Source organism: Procambarus clarkii, chromosome 33, assembly GCF_040958095.1.
Source record: "Procambarus clarkii isolate CNS0578487 chromosome 33, FALCON_Pclarkii_2.0, whole genome shotgun sequence".
Lineage (NCBI taxonomy): Eukaryota > Metazoa > Arthropoda > Malacostraca > Decapoda > Cambaridae > Procambarus > Procambarus clarkii.
In genome coordinates this window covers 21,876,434-21,899,893 of record NC_091182.1, presented here as the reverse complement: position 1 = coordinate 21,899,893, position 23,460 = coordinate 21,876,434, and the positions used below count along the sequence as shown (strand labels likewise).

The window sequence follows — 23,460 nt, the reverse complement described above, 5'->3', positions numbered from 1 at the left end:
GGGAAAGGGGGGGGGGGAAGGAAGGGGGCATGGTGGGAGTAGGGGAGGGGTAGCAATATGGGAGTCGGGTGGGGGGGGGGACAGTTGGCTGAACATTTGAGTGGGGGCAGGGAGGGTTTGGGGTAGGGGGGGGGTTCTATGCAGAGGAGGGTGGTACTTGGTTGCTGGTTGTGGGTTCCCCCCCCCCCCCTCACCCCTGAGGGATGTTGTATTGGGGGCTGTGTTTTCCTGGTTTTCTCCTCCCGCCCGGCGCTTTTGCCTTTCTTCTGCAGCCATGACTCTCTCCTCCCTCGTTTTGTCCCTCTGGAGCAGTACTTTTTTTTAATACTCCCACATATTGCAGGTGGCTCTTCCTTGTTAGAATCTTCTTCTTTGTTGCCTCGTTTGCAAACACTATCTTTAACACATCTGTCCTTGTTGTACCAGCCCATCCTGAAAACATTCTCAATTCTATGTTCAGTCCCTTCCATCTCTAGCCTCCTATGTATTTCATTCGCTGCTGCTCTGTCCTTATCGTTCCATTCTGTCCTATTGGAGCCCTCCTGCTCTTTCTTCCTGGTGTGTGTGTGTGTGTGTGTGTGTGTGCTCACCTAGTTGTACTCACCTAGTTGTGTTTGCGGGGGTTGAGCTCTAGCTCTTTGGTCCCGCCTCTCAACCGTCAATCAACAGGTGTACAGCCTGAGCCTACTGGGCTCTATCATATCTACACTTGAAACTGTGTATGGAGTCAGCCTCCACCACATCACCCCCTAATGCATTCCATTTGTCAACCACTCTGACACTAAAAAAGTTCTTTCTAATATCTCTGTGGCTCATTTGGGCACTCAGTTTCCACCTGTGTCCCCTTGTGCGTGTTCCCCTTGTGTTAAATAGACTGTCTTTATCTACCCTATCAATTCCCTTCAGAATCTTGAATGTGGTGATCATGTCCCCCCTAACTCTTCTGTCTTCCAGCGAAGTGAGGTTTAATTCCCGTAGTCTCTCCTCGTAGCTCATACCTCTCAGCTCGGGTACTAGTCTGGTGGCAAACCTTTGAACCTTTTCCAGTTTAGTCTTATCCTTGACTAGATATGGACTCCATGCTGGGGCTGCATACTCCAGGATTGGCCTGACATATGTTGTATACAAAGTTCTGAATGACTCTTTACACAAGTTTCTGAATGCCGTTCGTATGCTGGCCAGCCTGGCATATGCCGCTGATGTTATCCGCTTGATATGTGCTGCAGGAGACAGGTCCGGCGTGATATCAACCCCCAAGTCTTTTTCCTTCTCTGACTCCTGAAGAATTTCCTATCCCAGATGATACCTTGTATCTGGCCTCCTGCTCCCTACACCTATCTTCATTACATTACATTTGGTTGGGTTAAACTCTAACAACCATTTATTCGACCATTCCTTCAGCTTGTCTAGGTCTTCTTGAAGCCTCAAACAGTCCTCTTCTGTTTTAATCCTTCTCATAATTTTAGCATCGTCCGCAAACATTGAGAGAAATGAATCGATACCCTCCGGGAGATCATTTACATATATCAGAAACAAGATAGGACCGAGTACAGAGCCCTGTGGGACTCCACTGGTGACTTCACGCCAATCGGAGGTCTCACCCCTCACCGTAACTCTCTGCTTCCTATTGCTTAGATACTCCCTTATCCACTGGAGCACCTTACCAGCTACACCTGCCTGTCTCTCCAGCTTATGTACCAGCCTCTTATGCGGTACTGTGTCAAAGGCTTTCCGACAATCCAAGAAAATGCAGTCCGCCCAGCCCTCTCTTTCTTGCTTAATCTGTGTCACCCGATCGTAGAATTCTATCAAGCCTGTAAGGCAAGATTTACCCTCCCTGAACCCATGTTGGCGATTTGTCACGAAGTCCCTTCTCTCCAGATGTGTTACCAGGTTTTTTTCTCACGATCTTCTCCATCACCTTGCATGGTATACAAGTCAAGGAAACTGGCCTGTAGTTCAGTGCCTCTTGTCTGTCGCCCTTTTTGTATATTGGGACCACATTCGCCGTCTTCCATATTTCTGGTAGGTCTCCCGTCTCTAGTGACTTACTATACACTATGGAGAGTGGCAAGCAAAGTGCCTCTGCACACTCTTTCAGTACCCATGGTGAGATCCCATCTGGACCAACAGCCTTTCTAACATCCAGATCCAGCAGGTGTCTCTTGACCTCCTCTCTCGTAATTTCGAACTCCTCCAAGGCCGCCTGGTTTACCTCCCTTTCTCCTAGCACAGTGAACTCACCCTGTTCTATTGTGAAGACCTCCTGGAACCTCTTGTTGAGTTCCTCACACACCTCTCTGTCATTCTCTGTATACCTGTCCTCGCTTGTTCGAAGTTTCAATACCTGTTCTTTCACTGTTGTTTTCCTTTTGATGTGACTGTGGAATAGCTTTGGTTCGGTCTTGGCTTTGTTTGCTATATCATTTTCAAAATTTTTCTCTGCTTCTCTTCTCACCCTGACGTACTCATTCCTGGTTCTCTGGTATCTCTCTCTGCTTTCTGGTGTTCTGTTATTCCGGAAGTTCCTCCACGCCTTTTTGTTCAGTTTCTTCGCTTCCATACATGCCCTATTATACCTTGGATTCTTCTGTTGCTTTTCGGATTTTTCCCTTTGGGCCGGGATGAACCTGTTTTCTGCCTCCTGACACTTTTGGGTAACATAGTCCATCATAACCTGTACAGACTTGTCTCTGAGGTCTGTGTCCCAAGGTATTTCACTTAGGAAACTTCTCATCTGTTCATAATTCCCCTTTCGGTATGCCAGCCTTTTGATTCCTAGTTCTTTTTGGGGGGAGATAAGTCCTAGCTCTACCAGGTACTCAAAGTTCAATACACTGTGGTCACTCATTCCCAAGGGCGCTTCCATCTTAACTTCCCTTATATCCCATTCATTTAGGGTAAATATCAAATCAAGCATTGCTGGTTCATCTTCTCCTCTCATTCTTGTTGGTTCTTTGGTGTGCTGGCTTAGAAAGTTTCTTGTTGCCACGTCCAGCAGCTTAGCTCTCCATGTTTCTGGTCCTCCATGCGGGTCTCTGTTCTTCCAATCTATCTTCCCATGGTTGAAGTCTCCCATAATTAGTAGTCCAGATCCATTCCTGCTAGCAACAGAAGCTGCTCTTTCTATTATGTTAATGGTGGCCATGTTGTTTCTATCATATTCCTGTCTAGGTCTTCTGTCATTTGGTGGTGGATTATATATGACTACGACTATAATTTTTTTCCCTCCATTTGTTACAGTACCTGCTATGTAGTCACTGAAACCTTCACAGCCCTGAATATCCATCTCCTCAAAATCCCAGCCTTTTCTTACCAGCAGAGCTACACCACCCCCACCTCTTCCTTCCCTCTCTTTCCTCATAACATAATAGTCCTGTGGGAACACTGCATTTGTTATCGTTTTCGTGATCTTTGTTTCTGTGAGGGCTATTATGTCTGGGTTTTCCTCTAGTACCAGTTCTCCAAGCTCATTTGCTTTATTTGTAATTCCATCTATGTTAGTGTACATCGCTTTGAGGCTCACTTTCTTCTGTCCCTTCTCAAATCGCCTCCTTGGTGAGTGTTCTGCTGGTGGGGGAGGCTGTTCCATGGGTGTGAGGACCTGTGAGGTGGATAACAGGGTCTCAGAGGATACTGGGATGAGGGGCGGGGGATCCAGTGAAGGGGGAGGGACAGGGAGGGTATGGGGTGAAAGGGGAGGGAGGACGGGAAGGAAAGGGGGGGAGGGAGGACTCGGGAGGAGGGGAAGGGTAGAAGGGTGGGGATTGGGTGTGGGGGGTGGAAGATTTGGCTGAACATTTGAGTGGGGGCTGGGAGGGTTTGGGGTAGGGGGGTTTTCTATGCAGAGGAGGGAGGCGGGGTTGTCCTCCCTTCTGGTGTTACTGGGTAGCTGGTTGTGGGTTCCCCCCTCGCCTCTGGGGGTGTTGTGTTGGGAGCTGTGACTTCCTGGTTTTCCCCTCTCGCCCTGCGCCTCTTCCTTGCTTCTGCCGCCACGGCTCTCTCCTCCCTTGTCATGTCTCTCTGGAGGAATACATTTTTTAATTTTCCCACGTTTTTCAGGGAGCTCTTCCTTGATAGGATCTTCTCCTTTGTGTTCTCGTTTGCAAACACTATCTTTATCATTCGGTCTCGGTCTTTGTTGTACCAGCCTAGCCTGAAAACCTTCTCAATGCTATACTCAGCCCCTTCCATGTCTAGTGCCTTTAGTACTTCATTCACTTCTGCTTTGTCCTTGTCATTCCACTCTGTCCTATTAGATCCTTCCTGCTCTTTAATATCCACAGCAACCACTGATCTGTGGTTGCTGGTTGATCACACACACACACACTGTGTGTGTGTGTGTGTGTGTGTGTGTGTGTGTGTGTGTGCGTGTGTGTGCGTGTGTGCGTGTGTGTGTGTGTGTGTGTGTGTGTGTTTTCACCTAGTTGTGTTTGCGGGGGTTGAGCTTTGCTCTTTCGGCCCGCCTCTCAACTGTCAATCAACTGTTTACTAACTACTAATTTTTTTTCCCCACACCACACACACACCAGGAAGCAGCCCGTGACAGCTGACTAACTCCCAGGTACCTATTTACTGCTATGTAACAGGGGCATTCAGGGTGAAAGAAACTTTGCCCATTTGTTTCTGCCTCGTGCAGGAATCGAACCCGCGCCACAGAATTACGAGCCCTGCGCGCTATCCATCAGGCTACCAGGCCCCTGTGTGTGTGTGTGTATGTGTGTGTGTGTGTGTGTGTGTGTGTGTGTGTGTGTGTGTGTGTGTGTGTGTGTGTGTGTGTGTGTGTGTGTGTGTGTGTGTGTGTGTGTGTGTGTGTGTGTGTGTGTGTGTGTGTGAGTGCGTGCGTGCGTGAGTGCGTGCGTGCGTGCGTGAGTGTGTGCGTGCGTACGCGCGTGTGTGTGTGCGTGCGTGACTGCGTGCGTGAGTGTGTGTGTGTGTGTGTGTGTGTGTGTGTGTGTGTGTGTGTGTGTGTGTGTGTGTGTGTGTGTGTGTGTGTGTGTGTGTGTGTGTGTGTGTGTGTGTGTGTGTGTGTGTGTTTACTAGTTGTGTTTTTACGGGGGTTGAGCTTTGCTCTTTCGGCCCGCCTCTCAACTGTCAATCAACTGTTTACTAACTACTATTTTTTTTTTTTCCCCACACCACACACACACACACACACACCCCAGGAAGCAGCCCGTGACAGCTGACTAACTCCCAGGTACCTATTTACTGCTAGGTAACAGGGGCATTCAGGGTGAAAGAAACTTTTGCCCATTTGTTTCTGCCTCGTGCGGGAATCGAACCCGCGCCACAGAATTACGAATCCTGCGCGCTATCCACCAGGCTACGAGGCCCCCTTGCGTGTGTGTGTGGTGTGTGTGTGTGTGTGTGTGTGTGTGTGTGTGTGTGTGTGTGTGTGTGTGTGTGTGTGTGTGTGTGTGTGTGTGTGTGTGTGTGTGTGTTTGTGTGTGTGTGTGTGTGTGTGTGTGTGTGTGTGTGTGTGTGTGTGTGTGTGTGTGTGTGTGTGTGAGTGTGTGTGTGTGTGTGTGTGTGTGTGTGTGTGTGTGTGTGTATGTGTGTGAAAAAAAGTAGTAGTTAGTAACAGTTGATTGATAGTTGAGAGGCGGGCCGATAGAGCAGAGCTCAACTCCCGCAAGCACAACTAGGTGAATGACCCTGTTTCACCCCGGCCATGGCCCTGTTTCACCCCGGTCATGGCCCTGTTTCACCCCTGCCATGGCCCTGTTTCACCCCGGCCATGGCCCTGTTTCACCCCCGCCGTGGCCCTGTTTCACCCCGGCCATGGCCCTGTTTCACCCCCGCCGTGGCTCTGTTTCACCTCCGTTGTGGCCCTGTTTCACCTCCACCGTGGCCCTGTTTCACCTCCACCTTGCCCCTGTTTCACCCCCGCCATGGCCCTGTTTCACTCCGGCCATGGCTCTGTTTCACCCCGGCCATGGCCCTGTTTCACCCCGGCCATGGCCTTGTTTCACCCCGGCCATGGCCCTGTTTCACCCCGGCCATGGCCCTGTTTAACCCCCGCTGTGGCCCTGTTTCACCCCGGCCATGGCCCTGTTTCACCCCGGCCATGGCCCTGTTTCACCCCCGCTGTGGCCCTGTTTCACCCCGGCCATGGCCCTGTTTCACCCCGGCCATGGCCCTGTTTCACCCCGGCCATGGCCCTGTTTCACCCCGGCCATGGCCTTGCTTCACCCCGGCCATGGCTCTGTTTCACCCCAGCCATGGCCCTGTTTCACCCCGGTCATGGCCCTGTTTAACCCCCGCTGAGGCCCTGTTTCACCCCCGCCGTGGCCCTGTTTCACCCCACAAACACACCCATGCCCTCTCTACACCCACCCCACAAACATGTCTATGCCCTCTCTACACCTCACCTCACAAACATGTCCATGCCCTCTCTACACTTCACCCAACAAACACGCCCATAACCTTTCCATACCAACCCAACAAACACGCCCATGCCTTCCCAATACCTCACCTCACAAATATGCCCTCTCTACACCCACCCCACAAACACTAACATGCCCTCTCTACTTCTCACCTCACAAACATGCCCATTCCCTCTCTACACCCACCCCACAAACGAGCCCATGCCCTCTCTACAACTCACCTCACAAACACGCCCATGCCCTCTCCACTCCAACCCCACAAACACGTCCATGCCCTCTCTACACCCCACCTCACAATCATGCCTAAATATGCCAACTTTTCACACATGCTCAGGTAATGGGAACCACGAGACGTGTCATCACATAAGCTCGCAGCCCTAAATGGCAATACCAAATATACAGCGACTCCTGCTCAGGTGATCACGTTCCTAAACGGACAGGATTGCCATAATCCTTCGTGGGTTTGACGTTAAATACAAGGTCCTGCAATCCAATGCTGCTCTCTTGGGCGAGCACCGTTCCTTGCGGCTCGCACCTGAGTGGCGAAGCTTCCTACACACGAGAAATGACTACTTAAAATACTATTATAATGGAGGTCAGTGACCTCTCGAAGAACATTGTTTAATTCTCCTGGACACGTTAATAAATGTAAATATTTTACACGTCAACATGTTTCGTCAGTTCTCAGATTTACAAGATGATGATGCAGTGGATACTACAATATCTTCCACTAAGCAGGGATCTACTTAGATCTTTGATCTACTATGATCAAACAGGGACATACAGTTAACAAATAAAGCCATATATTTCATTTAGTAAATGTCCCAGAATATTTACTCGGACATTATTAGAGTTAGAGAGCCGGATGGCTCATTCTACGAAGAGTTTACACTAGTGTAGACTACTGGCACATGTCACTTTAATCATCTATGTGTGTGTTTACCGGGTCGAGTGTTAGCTCCTGAACCCAGTACTTAAGGTGTCAATCATCCGCCGAAATGGGTAAATGCTTCTTATTTTATTTCCCTTCTTTAACTAAATTTTATGTTGGCCTCAAGTCCTTCTCCTTTCACTTGCTTGCAGCCTTCCGTGGCATAACTACAACATATCTGATCACCAAGTTCTTTGTTCCCTCCTTCTACTACTCACTAAACAGTTTCTCTATATCTACGCTGTCAATACCACTCAGAATCGTACATGTTGTTACCATGTCTCTTTCTGTCGTATCTCTGTAGGCGTTAACGGCGGTGCTGGCGATATGGGCAGCGGCTGGTGGGGTGTGGGCGTCTACCGTGGAAGACCTACGAGCCGAGCATCGAGCGATCGACCTACCGGTCGACCGAGTTGTCGACCTTCCGGCCGAACACCGAGCCCATGACTTCACTGATCTTCTCTCCGAGCTTCCTATTGCCACCTCCAATATGTTCATCTGGAACCACCCGGACGGCAGTTACAGGTAGGAGGAGCTCTTCCTTCTTAGTGTCTCCAATGGCGCCTGATGGTACACAGGCGCTCCCAGTGACCATCTTCCAGGCTTGGCCATTACTCCTGTAACTCTCTAGTGATCAATGGCGCCATTCATTTACATCTGACTCGTTAACTGATCCATATTTAAGTATATTAATCTTTGAACAATTCAGTGACCCCTTGTCGTCATTTTCCCCTCCCACCCTCAATGACTCCAGTTGTACCTAGCGATCAGTGAGTCATCCATTACCTCCTGATTCACCCAATGATTCCGTGACACCGAATGACCCCTGACTCACCCGCTCCTGGCAGTATGGGTTCGAGTCACTCCTGGGGTGTGAGTTTTCAGTTGCATATAGTCCTGAGGACCATTCAGGCTTGTTCGCATTTGTGTTCCTCAAGTGTGCCCCAAAGAATGAGGTGATTTGATAAAATGCTATGCCCATGATTACCATCCGGGTGCCGGCGGGGGGGGGGGTCAAATAGCTTCGGCTATCACCTCCTTATGTCTGGTCGTGATGGTCAAGTGGATTAAGGCGTCCTGTACATTCTAGTTGCGTTGCTCCTGGCAGTATCGGTTCGAGTCACTTCTGGGGTGTGAGTTTTCTGTTGCATATTGTCCTGGGGACCATTCATGCTTGTTAGCATATATATATATATATATATATATATATATATATATATATATATATATATATATATATATATATATTAGTATATTTTGGTAGCAGTCTTTCCTGTAGACATATATTATTAAATATGACCGAAAAAGTAAGATTAATAATTCTAACACGAATTTTCTCAATCTTTCGTACATTACGCTTCACTGTTGGAGGTAAATCAAAAATCACTTCTCCAAAATTCATTTTTATTTCTAGTCTGACGCGACACGGGCGCGTTTCGTAAAACTTATTACATTTTCAAAGACTTCACAAATACACAACTGATTAGAACTTACGTCTCTCTGATATTATATCTACATTTGAGTGAGGTGGGAAGGATGATGTGGCATTAACACAAGACAGAACAGGGGATATTAATAGGGTATTAAAAGTATCAACACAAGACAGAACAGAAAACAATGGGTATTGAATAGAAGTGTTTGTAGAAAGCCTATTGGTCCATATTTCTTGATGCTTCTATATTGGAGCGGAGTCTTGAGGTGGGTAGAATATAGTTGTGCAATAATTGGCTGTTGATTGCTGGTGTTGACTTCTTGATGTGTAGTGCCTCGCAAACGTCAAGCCGCCTGCTATCGCTGTATCTATCGATGATTTATGTGTTGTTTACTAGGATTTCTCTGGCGATGGTTTGGTTATGGGAAGAGATTATATGTTCCTTAATGGAGCCCTGTTGCTTATGCATCGTTAAACGCCTAGAAAGAGATGTTGTTGTCTTGCCTATATACTGGGTTTTTTGGAGCTTACAGTCCCCAAGTGGGCATTTGAAGGCATAGACGACGTTAGTCTCTTTTAAAGCGTTCTGTTTTGTGTCTGGAGAGTTTCTCATGAGTAGGCTGGCCGTTTTTCTGGTTTTATAGTAAATCGTCAGTTGTATCCTCTGATTTTTGTCTGTAGGGATAACGTTTCTATTAACAATATCTTTCAGGACCCTTTCCTCCGTTTTATGAGCTGTGGAAAAGAAGTTCCTGTAAAATAGTCTAATAGGGGGTATAGGTGTTGTGTTAGTTGTCTCTTCAGAGGTTGCATGGCTTTTCACTTTCCTTCTTATGATGTCTTCGATGAAACCATTGGAGAAGCCGTTATTGACTAGAACCTGCCTTACCCTACAGAGTTCTTCGTCGACTTGCTTCCATTCTGAGCTGTGGCTGAGAGCACGGTCGACGTATGCGTTAACAACACTCCTCTTGTACCTGTCGGGGCAGTCGCTGTTGGCATTTAGGCACATTCCTATGTTTGTTTCCTTAGTGTAGACTGCAGTGTGGAAACCTCCGCCCTTTTCCATGACTGTTACATCTAGAAAAGGCAGCTTCCCATCCTTTTCCGTCTCGTAAGTGAAACGCAGCACGGAACTCTGCTCAAATGCCTCCTTCAGCTCCTGCAGATGTATAACATCAGGTACCTGTGTAAAAATGTCGTCAACATACCTGCAGTATATGGCCGGTTTCAAGTTCATGTCGACTAAGACTTTTTGCTCGATGGTACCCATGTAGAAGTTTGCAAACAGGACACCTAGGGGAGAACCCATGGCGACCCCACCTACTTGCTTATACATGTGCCCATACGAGGCTCAAGAAGGGTGCCTCTTTAGTACAAGCTTGGAGTAGTTTCCTCAGAATACTTTCTGGCATGTCAAGAGGAGTACAGGCTGGATCACGATACACTCTGTCGGCTATCATTCCGATTGTCTCGTCCACAGGTACGTTGGTAAACAGCGATTCTACGTCCAACGAGGCTCTTATCCCTGTGGCCCGTGTGCCCCGCAGTAAGTCCACAAATTCCTTTGGAGACTTCAGGCTGAAGGCGCAAGGAACATAAGGAGTCAGCAGGCCGTTGAGTCGCTTCGCCAGTCTGTACACAAAACAAAAAGACAGTCTGTACTCGAGACACAAAAGAAGGTCACTACCAAAGATACCTTACAAGCAGAACTTATTGCAGAAGGAGGAAAGAATCGAGGCAACTACAGAAGCACCATACTGTCCCCCGAGCTTAAAGCGGCAGCTAAAAGCCTTCGTGAGAACAAGGAGATAGTTGTCAGGAGAGGTGACAAGTCGCCAATATATGTCATTCTTAAAAAAGACGAATATCTGGCGAAAATGAACATCATACTCTCTGACCAAACTAAGTTCCAAAGGGTAACGAAGGACACTACAGCCGAATTAAAAGCAAAGGTCAACAAACTGATCGAAACTGTGAACGCCAAGAAATCCGGACTCCACCTGCCAAAGATCATTGGGGAATATAAACCTGGATATGCGTATGGAAATGTCAAGACGCACAAGCCTGGAAACCCACTTCGGCCAATCATTAGCCAGATACCCACACCCACGTACAGACTGGCGAAGCGACTCAACGGCCTGCTGACTCCTTATGTTCCTTGTGCCTTCAGCCTGAAGTCTCCAAAGGAATTTGTGGACTTACTGCGGGGCACACGGGCCACAGGGATAAGAGCCTCGTTGGACGTAGAATCGCTGTTTACCAACGTACCTGTGGACGAGACAATCGGAATGATAGCCGACAGAGTGTATCGTGATCCAGCCTGTACTCCTCTTGACATGCCAGAAAGTATTCTGAGGAAACTACTCCAAGCTTGTACTAAAGAGGCACCCTTCTTGAGCCCGGATGGGCACATGTATAAGCAAGTAGATGGGGTCGCCATGGGTTCTCCACTAGGTGTCCTGTTTGCAAACTTCTACATGGGTACCATCGAGCAAAAAGTCTTAGTCGACATGAACTTGAAACCGGCCATATACTGCAGGTATGTTGACGACATTTTTACACAGGTACCTGATGTCAGACATCTGCAGGAGCTGAAGGAGGCATTTGAGCAGAGTTCCGTGCTGCGTTTCACTTACGAGACGGAAAAGGATGGGAAGCTGCCTTTTCTAGATGTAACAGTCATGGAAAAGGGCGGAGGTTTCCACACTGCAGTCTACACTAAGGAAACAAACATAGGAATGTGCCTAAATGCCAACAGCGACTGCCCCGACAGGTACAAGAGGAGTGTTGTTAACGCATACGTCGACCGTGCTCTCAGCCACAGCTCAGAATGGAAGCAAGTCGACGAAGAACTCTGTAGGGTAAGGCAGGTTCTAGTCAATAACGGCTTCTCCAATGGTTTCATCGAAGACATCATAAGAAGGAAAGTGAAAAGCCATGCAACCTCTGAAGAGACAACTAACACAACACCTATACCCCCTATTAGACTATTTTACAGGAACTTCTTTTCCACAGCTCATAAAACGGAGGAAAGGGTCCTGAAAGATATTGTTAATAGAAACGTTATCCCTACAGACAAAAATCAGAGGATACAACTGACGATTTACTATAAAACCAGAAAAACGGCCAGCCTACTCATGAGAAACTCTCCAGACACAAAACAGAACGCTTTAAAAGAGACTAACGTCGTCTATGCCTTCAAATGCCCACTTGGGGACTGTAAGCTCCAAAAAACCCAGTATATAGGCAAGACAACAACATCTCTTTCTAGGCGTTTAACGATGCATAAGCAACAGGGCTCCATTAAGGAACATATAATCTCTTCCCATAACCAAACCATCGCCAGAGAAATCCTAGTAAACAACACAGAAATCATCGATAGATACAGCGATAGCAGGCGGCTTGACGTTTGCGAGGCACTACACATCAAGAAGTCAACACCAGCAATCAACAGCCAATTATTGCACAACTATATTCTACCCACCTTAAGACTCCGCTCCAATATAGAAGCATCAAGAAATATGGACCAATAGGCTTTCTACAAACACTTCTATTCAATACCCATTGTTTTCTGTTCTGTCTTGTGTTGATACTTTTAATACCCTATTAATATCCCCTGTTCTGTCTTGTGTTAATGCCACATCATCCTTCCCACCTCACTCAAATGTAGATATAATATCAGAGAGACGTAAGTTCTAATCAGTTGTGTATTTGTGAAGTCTTTGAAAATGTAATAAGTTTTACGAAACGCGCCCGTGTCGCGTCAGACTAGAAATAAAAATGAATTTTGGAGAAGTGATTTTTGATTTACCTCCAACAGTGAAGCGTAATGTACGAAAGATTGAGAAAATTCGTGTTAGAATTATTAATCTTACTTTTTCGGTCATATTTAATAATATATATATATATATATATATATATATATATATATATATATATATATATATATATATATATATATATATATGGCACAACTCTCCTAAACACGAGAGTTAAGTATACAACTTTAGAACACTTTCCCACCAGGAGACTCGAACCCTAGCCAGCACAGAAGCCTTCCAGCAACTGGCATAACAGGTACGCCTTAACCCTCTACACCACCGCTCAGACGTCTGAGCGGTGGTGTAGAGGGTTAAGGCGTACCTGTTATGCCAGTTGCTGGAAGGCTTCTGTGCTGGCTAGGGTTCGAGTCTCCTGGTGGGAAAGTGTTCTAAAGTTGTATACTTAACTCTCGTGTTTAGGAGAGTTGTGCCTTAAGCAGAGACACTGTGTCTTCCCATATTAACAGGGACTTGATGAAATTAACGTCTAAATGACCCCTCACTTGCTCTGGTGCTCTTGGGAGGTGTTGATCTTTGGGGGATTTAAATACTCCGAAATTACCATCTCTTTTAAGTGTCTGAGCGGTGGTGTAGAGGGTTAAGGCGTACCTGTTATGCCAGTTGCTGGAAGGCTTCTGTGCTGGCTAGGGTTCGAGTCTCCTGGTGGGAAAGTGTTCTAAAGTTATATATATATATATATATATATATATTATTAAATATGACCGAAAAAGTAAGATTAATAATTCTAACACGAATTTTCTCAATCTTTCGTACATTACGCTTCACTGTTGGAGGTAAATCAAAAATCACTTCTCCAAAATTCATTTTTATTTCTAGTCTGACGCGACACGGGCGCGTTTCGTAAAACTTATTACATTTTCAAAGACTTCACAAATACACAACTGATTAGAACTTACGTATCTCTGATTTTATATCTACATTTGAGTGAGGTGGGAGGGGTGATGTGGCATTAACACAAGACAGAACAAGAGGGGATATTAATAGGGTATTAAAAGTATCAACACAAGACAGAACAGAAACAATGGGTATTGAATAGAAGTGTTTGTAGAAAGCCTATTGGTCCATATTTCTTGATGCTTCTATATTGGAGCGGAGTCTTGAGGTGGGTAGAATATAGTTGTGTTCATATATATATACACAACTATATTCTACCCACCTCAAGACTCCGCTCCAATATAGAAGCATCAAGAAATATGGACCAATAGGCTTTCTACAAACACTTCTATTCAATACCCATTGTTTCTGTTCTGTCTTGTGTTGACACTTTTAATACCCTATTAATATCCCCTCTTGTTCTGTCTTGTGTTAATGCCACATCACCCCTCCCACCTCACTCAAATGTAGATATAAAATCAGAGATACGTAAGTTCTAATCAGTTGTGTATTTGTGAAGTCTTTGAAAATGTAATAAGTTTTACGAAACGCGCCCGTGTCGCGTCAGACTAGAAATAAAAATGAATTTTGGAGAAGTGATTTTTGATTTACCTCCAACAGTGAAGCGTAATGTACGAAAGATTGAGAAAATTCGTGTTAGAATTATTAATCTTACTTTTTCGGTCATATTTAATAATATATATATATATATATATATATATATATATATATATATATATATATATATATATATATATATATATATATATATATATATATATATACTGGTGGTGACTGGACCATTGTGAGTATCGTGTTGAGAGCACCACACCCAGTGAGCCAGGACACATTCACCAGTGTTTAGTGACAACAGGAAATTATCCAAGTGTTACGTGCCACATCAACCCTCTCCCCACCCCCTGAGTGTAGTGCCTCCCCCCCAGTGAGTGTAGTGTCTCCTGCTCGCCCGCTCCACTTGTGTAGTGTCTCCCCCCCCCCCCACCTCCGTGTGGTGCAGTGTCTTCCGCTCCCCCGCCCCCACCTCCCACGATCAGGTAGTCGCGCCTTCCCCTCCCCGGCCCCCCTCCCAGACCGGGCCAGCGCAGCCTCCCAACCCCCACCCACCACCTCCACGAGCCCACCCACCCCAGACATCTGCCCAGACATGACGCATAGTATAGGGGACAACCTCGTCCCCCCCAGCCAGGAGGGAGAGACAAATACTCCAGTGCAAGGTGACATTCACTTTACCTAAGGGGATGGCAGAAGAGGTCGCTACCAGCCAGCTCACCCCTCCCGAAGCCAATCAAAGGAGAGGCACATGCAGTGGTTGTGGGAACATCGTCAGCATCAACTCTGTCTCCAGGGTCATTCGCCAGCATGGTGACTGTCCTGGGTCAGGGAGGCCTCCCGCGGGAGGAGGCAGCACTCAGGAGCCTGTTGCACCAGTACAAATCGCAACAGATTACGTTGCAACAGACGACCTGCTAGAGGCAATTAAAGCAACGTCAACCAGGACACTCACCCACATCCCAAAGGCCTCTCGCCCTTTTGCTGCAGGGAAATACACGGACCTCATCGCAAAAGTCAACAGAGGGTCAAATAACCTTGTTGCACCTGATACCATCAAAGCCTGGCACAATCTGTTACTTTTTGGCAATGCATGCTTAGGTGTACCAGACAGAGGAGGCAAGACACTGGCCTCATCCGTCAATAAAGCAATTAGGGATTTTCCGAGGGCTGACAACCTAGTCCGCCTCCCCAAACACACCAAACACCGCCGAGGCAGACCAAGTACGACAATCAGCGACAACAGAAAATTAGGTACCCAAGTCAGCAAGAAAATTGAAGAGGGCAATACAGTCGGGGCACTCAGGTTAATCACAAGTGAGGACAAAATTTTGCCCAGGGATGAAACCACAGCCCAAGCACTGAGAGAAAAACACCCCGTCAGGGCCGTAGGTGGACCTCCCCCACAGGTCAGGCTCGCCCCTAATCAGGAACCTCTCGTCCTCCGGGAGTCAGAGGTTTATAAAGCTATCGTTTCATTTCCTCCGGGCTCCTCAGGAGGCTACACAGGGGTAAGACCTCAACATGTGAAGGAAATGGTGAACCCTGTTCTTGGCCCAGCTGCAGAAGCGCTCCTGACAGAAATCACAACGTTTGTCAACAACTGCCTCGCCGGGTTAATCCCTGATGAAATCAAACCATTCTTCTTTGGTGCATCCCTATGTGCCCTCAAAAAGAAGGGGGGAGGAATCAGACCCATTGCCGTTGGTAATACCCTTCGCCGCCTAGTTGCAAGGGCTGCTGTCAGAAGTATCCGAACGGAAGCAGCCACCATGCTGCAACCCAACCAGCTGGGGTTTGGAGTCCCCCAAGGCTGTGAAGCAGCGGCTCATGCTGCACGAGCCTACATTAGCTCTCTTACTGAAGACCAGGCAGTAGTAAAATTAGATTTTAAAAACGCTTTCAACTCGGTCAAAAGGGAAGCAATCCTCACTGCAGTCCAGGAACATTGCCCAAGCATTCTCCCGTTTGTGTCAGCAGGCTACAGCAAAGACTCAACCCTCCTGTTTGGCAAACATGAAGTCACCTCAGCAGAGGGAATTCAACAGGGTGACCCACTTGCACCGTTCCTCTTTTGCATAGCGGTTCGAGAAATTACAACCAGACTGTCCAGCGAGCTCAACATCTGGTTCCTGGATGATGGCACTCTGGCAGGCACACAAGATTCCCTGCTAGAAGACTTACAGCTGGTGAAGACACGGGGGGAGTCCATGGGTCTCGTTCTTAGCCCCTCCAAGTGCGAAATTATTGCATCTAGTGAAGTAATCATTAGAGCAGTGAAATCAGTTCTACCAGAAGCCTCAGTCGTTAAACCTACCGACAGCACACTACTCGGAGCACCTCTGGGCCACAATGCCATTGCTGCAGTCCTTGACGAAAAGTTTAGAGACCTAAAGAGGATGGAAGAGAGAATTGGGGACTTGGACTCCCACGATGCCCTCTACCTTCTCACAAAGTGCCTTACCCTGCCCAGGCTAACATACTTCTTAAGGTGTGCACCAACTTTTGGCAACCCACTTCTAAATCAATATGATGAGCTCCTCAGGTCAATATTCAGGAAGGCGCTCAACCTAGATTTAGATGACAGTCAGTGGGACCAAGCAACACTACCAGTGAGATTTGGAGGGATAGGCATACGAAAGGCAACTGAGGTAGCACTTCCAGCATTCTTATCCTCATGTACAGCAGCCAACGAATTGGTAGGGCAGATCCTACCAGAGCGTATGAGAGAGACAGCGGGAACTCATGATCAAACGTTCATCGAAGCAGCCAGACAATGGGACACCATTGCACACCCTCAACCCCGACCACAAGTCCCAAAAGACCACAAGCAGGCCCACTGGGATAGCCCCATAATGGAAAAGACTGTCACAGCAATGATTGACAACGCTGATGCTGAAAACAAAGCCCGCCTCCTAGCGGTAACAGCACCCCACGCCGGGGATTTTTTATTTGCTGTGCCCAATGCAGCCATGGGAACTCGCCTCAGTCATGACGCTCTCCGCATTGGAGTTGCCCTTCGCCTTGCCGCCCCCATCCTCACCGAACATAGGTGCATCTGCGGAACTGCGATGGCAGACCAATATGGTCGTCATGGTCTGGTATGTCGTAAATCACAGGGTAAAATTGCAAGACATGAAGAAGTCAACGACATCATCAAGAGGAGCCTCGCCACAGCCCGCTGCCCGGCACAAAGAGAACCACACTTATCCAGACCTAACGACCCTCAGAAGCGCCCTGATGGGGTCACCTTGCTACCTTGGAAGGATGGTAAGCAAGTGGTATGGGACTACACGTGCGCTGCCACACTGGCCAGTACCTACCTCCACTACAGCACACGTGAAAGCGGTGGTGCTGCTTCTTTCAGGGAATCGCAGAAAATTATTAAATACAGAGGTCTAGCACACTGCTACAGCTTTGTTCCGATCGGCTCGGAGACCCTCGGTTCGTGGGGAAAATGTGCATTGAAGTTCCTGAAGGAATTGGGGGACAAATTGATCAGCGCTACAAAAGACCAGAGAGCAAAAAGTTTCTTGTTCCAGCGCCTCAGTGTTGCGATTCAGAGGGGAAATGCCTGTTGCGTCTTGGGCACTAGTCCAACTTCAGAGGAATTCGAAGAAGTGTTTGACTTGCAACAATGATCGAACCCGTCTGTGACATTCATCAATGTTTCCCATTGTTGTGTTCTTCAAGAGATCCATAACCTTTAAGCACCTTTTTGCATTATTATTTTTGTATCAACCCATGTATATCTTGTAACCATCAAATGCATAATAAAGCACAAAAAATATTCAAGGAAGGGGGTGGTAGGAGAAAAGCACACAGAAACTGTATTGGAGGGGATCTAAACATTCCCTCTAATGCGTTATGCGTGGTTTCCTCCGAGGCTATGGGTCCCCCTTCTTCCAGCTAGAGGTGGTACTCCCTTCCCTATATATATATATATATATATATATATATATATATATATATATATATATATATATATTATTAAATATGACCGAAAAAGTAAGATTAATAATTCTAACACGAATTTTCTCAATCTTTCGTACATTACGCTTCACTGTTGGAGGTAAATCAAAAATCACTTCTCCAAAATTCATTTTTATTTCTAGTCTGACGCGACACGGGCGCGTTTCGTAAAACTTATTACATTTTCAAAGACTTCACAAATACACAACTGATTAGAACTTACGTATCTCTGATTTTATATCTACATTTGAGTGAGGTGGGAGGGGTGATGTGGCATTAACACAAGACAGAACAAGAGGGGATATTAATAGGGTATTAAAAGTATCAACACAAGACAGAACAGAAACAATGGGTATTGAATAGAAGTGTTTGTAGAAAGCCTATTGGTACATATTTCTTGATGCTTCTATATTGGAGCGGAGTCTTGAGGTGGGTAGAATATAGTTGTGTATATATATATGAACACAACTATATTCTACCCACCTCAAGACTCCGCTCCAATATAGAAGCATCAAGAAATATGGACCAATAGGCTTTCTACAAACACTTCTATTCAATACCCATTGTTTCTGTTCTGTCTTGTGTTGATACTTTTAATACCCTATTAATATCCCCTCTTGTTCTGTCTTGTGTTAACGCCACATCACCCCTCCCACCTCACTCAAATGTAGATATAAAATCAGAGATACGTAAGTTCTAATCAGTTGTGTATTTGTGAAGTCTTTGAAAATGTAATAAGTTTTACGAAACGCGCCCGTGTCGCGTCAGACTAGAAATAAAAATGAATTTTGGAGAAGTGATTTTTGATTTACCTCCAACAGTGAAGCGTAATGTACGAAAGATTGAGAAAATTCGTGTTAGAATTATTAATCTTACTTTTTCGGTCATATTTAATAATATATGTCTACAGGAAAGACTGCTACCAAAATATACTAATATATATATATATATATATATATATATATATATTAGTATATTATATATATATATATATATATATATATATATATATATATATATATATATATATATATATATATAACCTAATATATATATATATATATATATATATATATATGTATATATATATATATATATATATATATATATATATATATATATATATATATATATATATATATATATATATATATATATATATATATATATATATATATATATATATATATATATATATATATATATATATATATATATATATATATATATATATAACTGAAAACTCACACCCCAAGAAGTGACTCGAACCCATACTGCCAGGAGCAACGAAACTGGTAACTACAGGACGCCTTAATCTGCTTGACCATCACGACCAGACAAAAGGAAGTGATACCTTACCTTGAGGTGCCTTGAGGTGCTTCCGGAGCTTAGCGTCCCCGCGGCCCGGTCGTCGACCAGACCTCCTGGGGATAGCCGAAGCTATTTGAACCACTTCCCTGCCAGCACTCGGATGGTAATCTTGGGCATAGCATTTTATCAAATCACCTCATTCTTTGGGGTACACTTGAGGAACACAAATGGGAACAAGCCTGAATGGTCCCCAGGACTATGTGCGAGTGAAAACTCACACCCCAGAAGTGACTCGAACCCATACTCCCAGGAGCAACGCAACTGGCAACTACAGGACGCCTTAATCCGTTTGACCATCATGACTGGACAGTCCGGTCGTGATGGTCAAGCGGATTAAGGGGTCCTATATATATAGGTATATATATATATATATATATATATATATATATATATATATAGGACTGAAAACTATATATATATATATATATATATATATATATATATATATATATATATATATATATATATATATATATATATATATATATATATATATATATATATATATATAAATATATATATATATATATATATATATATATATATATATATATATATATATATATATATATATATATATATATATATATAAATATATATATATATATATATATATATATATATATATATATATATATATATATATATATATATATATATATATATATATATATGTCGTACCTAATAGCCAGAACGCACTTCTCAGCCTACTATTCAAGGCCCGATTTGCCTAATAAGCCAAGTTTTCATGAATTAATGTTTTTTCGTCTACCTAACCTACCTAACCTAACCTAACCTAGCTTTTTTTGGCTACCTAACCTAACCTTACCTATAAATATAGGTTAGGTTAGGTTAGGTAGGGTTGGTTAGGTTCGGTCATATATCTACGTTAATTTTAACTCCAATAAAAAAAATTGACCTCATACATAGAGAAAAGGGTTGCTTTATCATTTCATAAGAAAAAAATTATAGTAAATATATTAATTCAGGAAAACTAGGCTTATTAGGCAAATCGGGCCTTGAATAGTAGGCTGAGAAGTGAGTTCTGGCTACTAGGTACGACATATATATATATATATATATGTCGTATATATATATATATATATATATGTCGTACCTATTAGCCAGAACGCACTTCTCAGCCTACTATGCAAGGCTCAATTTGCCTAATAAGCCAAGTTTTCATGAATTAATTGTTTTTCTACTATCTAACCTAACCTAATCTAACTTTTTCGGCTACCTAACCTAACCTAACCTATAAAGATAGGTTAGGTTAGGTTAGGTAGGGTTGGTTAGGTTCGGTCATATATCTACGTTAATTTTTACTCCAATAAAAAAAATTGACCTCATACATAATGAAATGGGTAGCATTATCATTTCATAAGAAAAAAATAGAGAAAATATATTATTTCAGGAAAACTTGGCTTATTAGGCAAATCGGGCCTTGCATAGTAGGCTGAGAAGTGCGTTCTGGCTACTAGGTACGACATATATATATATATTTATATATATACACTTGATACAATATTAGCGAGTGGGAACATGTTCACGGTCCAACCGAAATGTGTTACTCTGAATAATAAACTTCTTGCAACCCAAACCACCAGGCTCGTCTGACGTCAGCTCAAAATATATATACTTCAATTAAAATAATGAGTTCGTGTGGTTAGCATGCGCCCTCTGCCGGCGTTCATTGCATCTCAAACAACTACACAAGACTTACAGAATATAAATGTTTGTCTTCAGTAGCATAGTATACAGTAGTTATTGAAGGGTAGAGATAAGTCTGGGTTGTAGGTTACCCATGAACGTCTTCTAAGCTCAGGAACGAATTTGTTCCATTGTCGTTTCTTAAGGTCTCATTAAAAAGCACTAAGAGTACAAACGTGGATGCCCACCGGAGGATATGTGTGTCCGTCTTTATTTGGGTGTACTAGTAGGGTGTTTGTGTCTCTGTATTGGTGAACTAGAAGGATGTCTTCGTTGGGGTTTACTAAAAGAATGTGTCTTTTGTTTGAGTGTACTAATTGTATGTGTGTCTTTGTTTGGGTGTCCTTGTAGTGAGTGTGCCAGTGGGACGCAGGTGGCCGAACACTCTAAACAGGAACTTACTGAAGCCGTCATTCCAGGTTCGGGATGCAGGGTGACGATCAGTGGCGGGTTGAGTCCAGGGACGCCGACGGCACCGTCAAGGGACGCTACTCCTACCAGACGCCCGAGGGCCAGGTTGTTGACATCACCTACGACGCCGGTCCTCAGGGCTACCGCGCCAGAGGAGGCGCCATCCCAGGGGGCGCCTCGCCACTACAGCAGCAGACGCCGGAGGAGTCTCCGCTAGTACCAACACGGTACAGCCAGCAAAGTGGCGGGGAATTGTCTGATTACTACGGAGCTCTATTGTATGTTGACGTGGAGAAAACTCTTCCTAGTGGCGACGGCGTCACCACCTTCGCTGACGACGACAACGTGGCGATAGTGACGGACGTGAGGCTTCAGCAGCTGCAGGAGGGCCCCGTGGCAGTGTTCCCTGTCGGGTTCTTGCCAGGGTCCACGCTCCAGCTGGCAGGACCGCCTTTCGTCAACGACTCTCCTGTTCAACCGGCCGCCATTCCTGTGTAGATATACTCACGCCTGCACTCATACCCCCGCATGAATTATGACTCCAACGCATCACCAAGGTGTTTCTTAACGGCACTAAAAGCACTCCCAGTCGTCTGATCGTCATCAGTTTGAGTGGTTGACTTTGTCTTATTGAAGACCAGAGCCTGAGTGATTCTTCTCTTGTGGCGGTCCCAAGATGAAGCTGCGGCCAGTTGCTGCGTAGAGAGTGCCAGTAGACAGTCTGGAGAGTGCAAACAAACGGAGTATAGAGTGCCAGCAGACGGTGTGGCGGCTGGACAGTCGCCGCATCAGTAATCTTGTTACCTATAAGCTTTAATGGGCATTTCCGTGTTTACCAATTCGTAGTTCCGGCACAGCTGAGACGATCCGCATGAAGGTGTGGCGAGTCAGTATGGCCAGAAGAGAACTCAATATGATTGTTCAGGGCGGACCGGAACGTCGTCGTTCCTTTCTTTCTAGTGTGCGGTTTGGTCAACACTCAACATGATTTTCAACAAAGACAATTAAAATCACTTTGAGGCAATGGAGCGGCTTGAACTCGTTCTCGGTTGTATCATCGTGACCGAGTGGTCAAGACAGGCGTCTGGGAATCACCAGGTCATGGGTTCAAGTCACTACATCGCCTCGAAATGATTTGAATTGATATGTCACGCCATTGAGATATCATTCCGACCATGGTTCTCAACATTTAATCCAGCGAGTAGCTATGTTTTCCTGCGAGTGTTTGAAGTTTAAAATTAACTGCATCAAAATTAAACTCGCCTTAGATTATGAGGAATAACTTGATACTTGAGTGCAAGTAGTTGAAGAAGAGGGTAAGACATCCCTGAGAGGTGTTGAGACCTCATCTCCATCAGGCTGTGCCTAGCTGCTGTGATGTTTAAATTAAATAAAAACTTGAAGAGAGTTTGTTGTTTGCCTCGCTGCCTGATTCTACAGAACCTTCCCTCCTTAAGTTATATTATGATAAATTATAGTTATAAAACACTTTTTTTCTTATTCTTAGGAAGTGTGTTATTTTTTATTTCTTACGCCTCCAAGGTATAGACAATGGCTATTATACCCCTCAAAATTTGCTTTGACCTTTGCCTCAGACAGATTGGGTCTTGATGATGATTGATTGATGATGATTAAGCCACCCAAAAGGTGGCATGGGCATGAATAGCCCGTAAGTGGTGGCCCTTTTGAGCCATTACCAGTATCAATAGATGATACTGGAGATCTGTGGAGGTGCGGTTGTACCCTGCGTGACGGGAGATGTCTCCCGTGAATGTGTTGGTGATGAGGAATATGTTGTTAAAGATTTGGCTACTGAGGACGAAGTGTCCATGTAGCACGGGCTATGGTGAGCCCGTAATTGAGTTTGGTTATACATGATAACCTTTTTCCTATGATATTTGGGTCTAAGTTTAAAATGGAGGAGAGGACTTCTCCGTTTTCCCTGCTTATTTATCGCTT

At 45.0% G+C, this 23,460-nt stretch overlaps 1 protein-coding gene across 1 annotated transcript in view; it reads left to right on the top strand.

The window, feature by feature from the left end:
- LOC123765239 (uncharacterized) overlaps positions 1-22,908 on the top strand; it is a 101,717-nt gene extending 78,809 nt beyond the window's left edge. Inside the window, exons 2-3 of the mRNA XM_045753734.2 lie at positions 7,622-7,842; positions 21,510-22,908. Coding sequence (XP_045609690.2) covers positions 7,622-7,842; positions 21,510-21,999 — 711 coding nt within the window. The 3' untranslated portion in view covers positions 22,000-22,908. The remainder of the gene's footprint in view (positions 1-7,621; positions 7,843-21,509) is intronic.
- Positions 22,909-23,460: the final 552 nt, after the last annotated feature.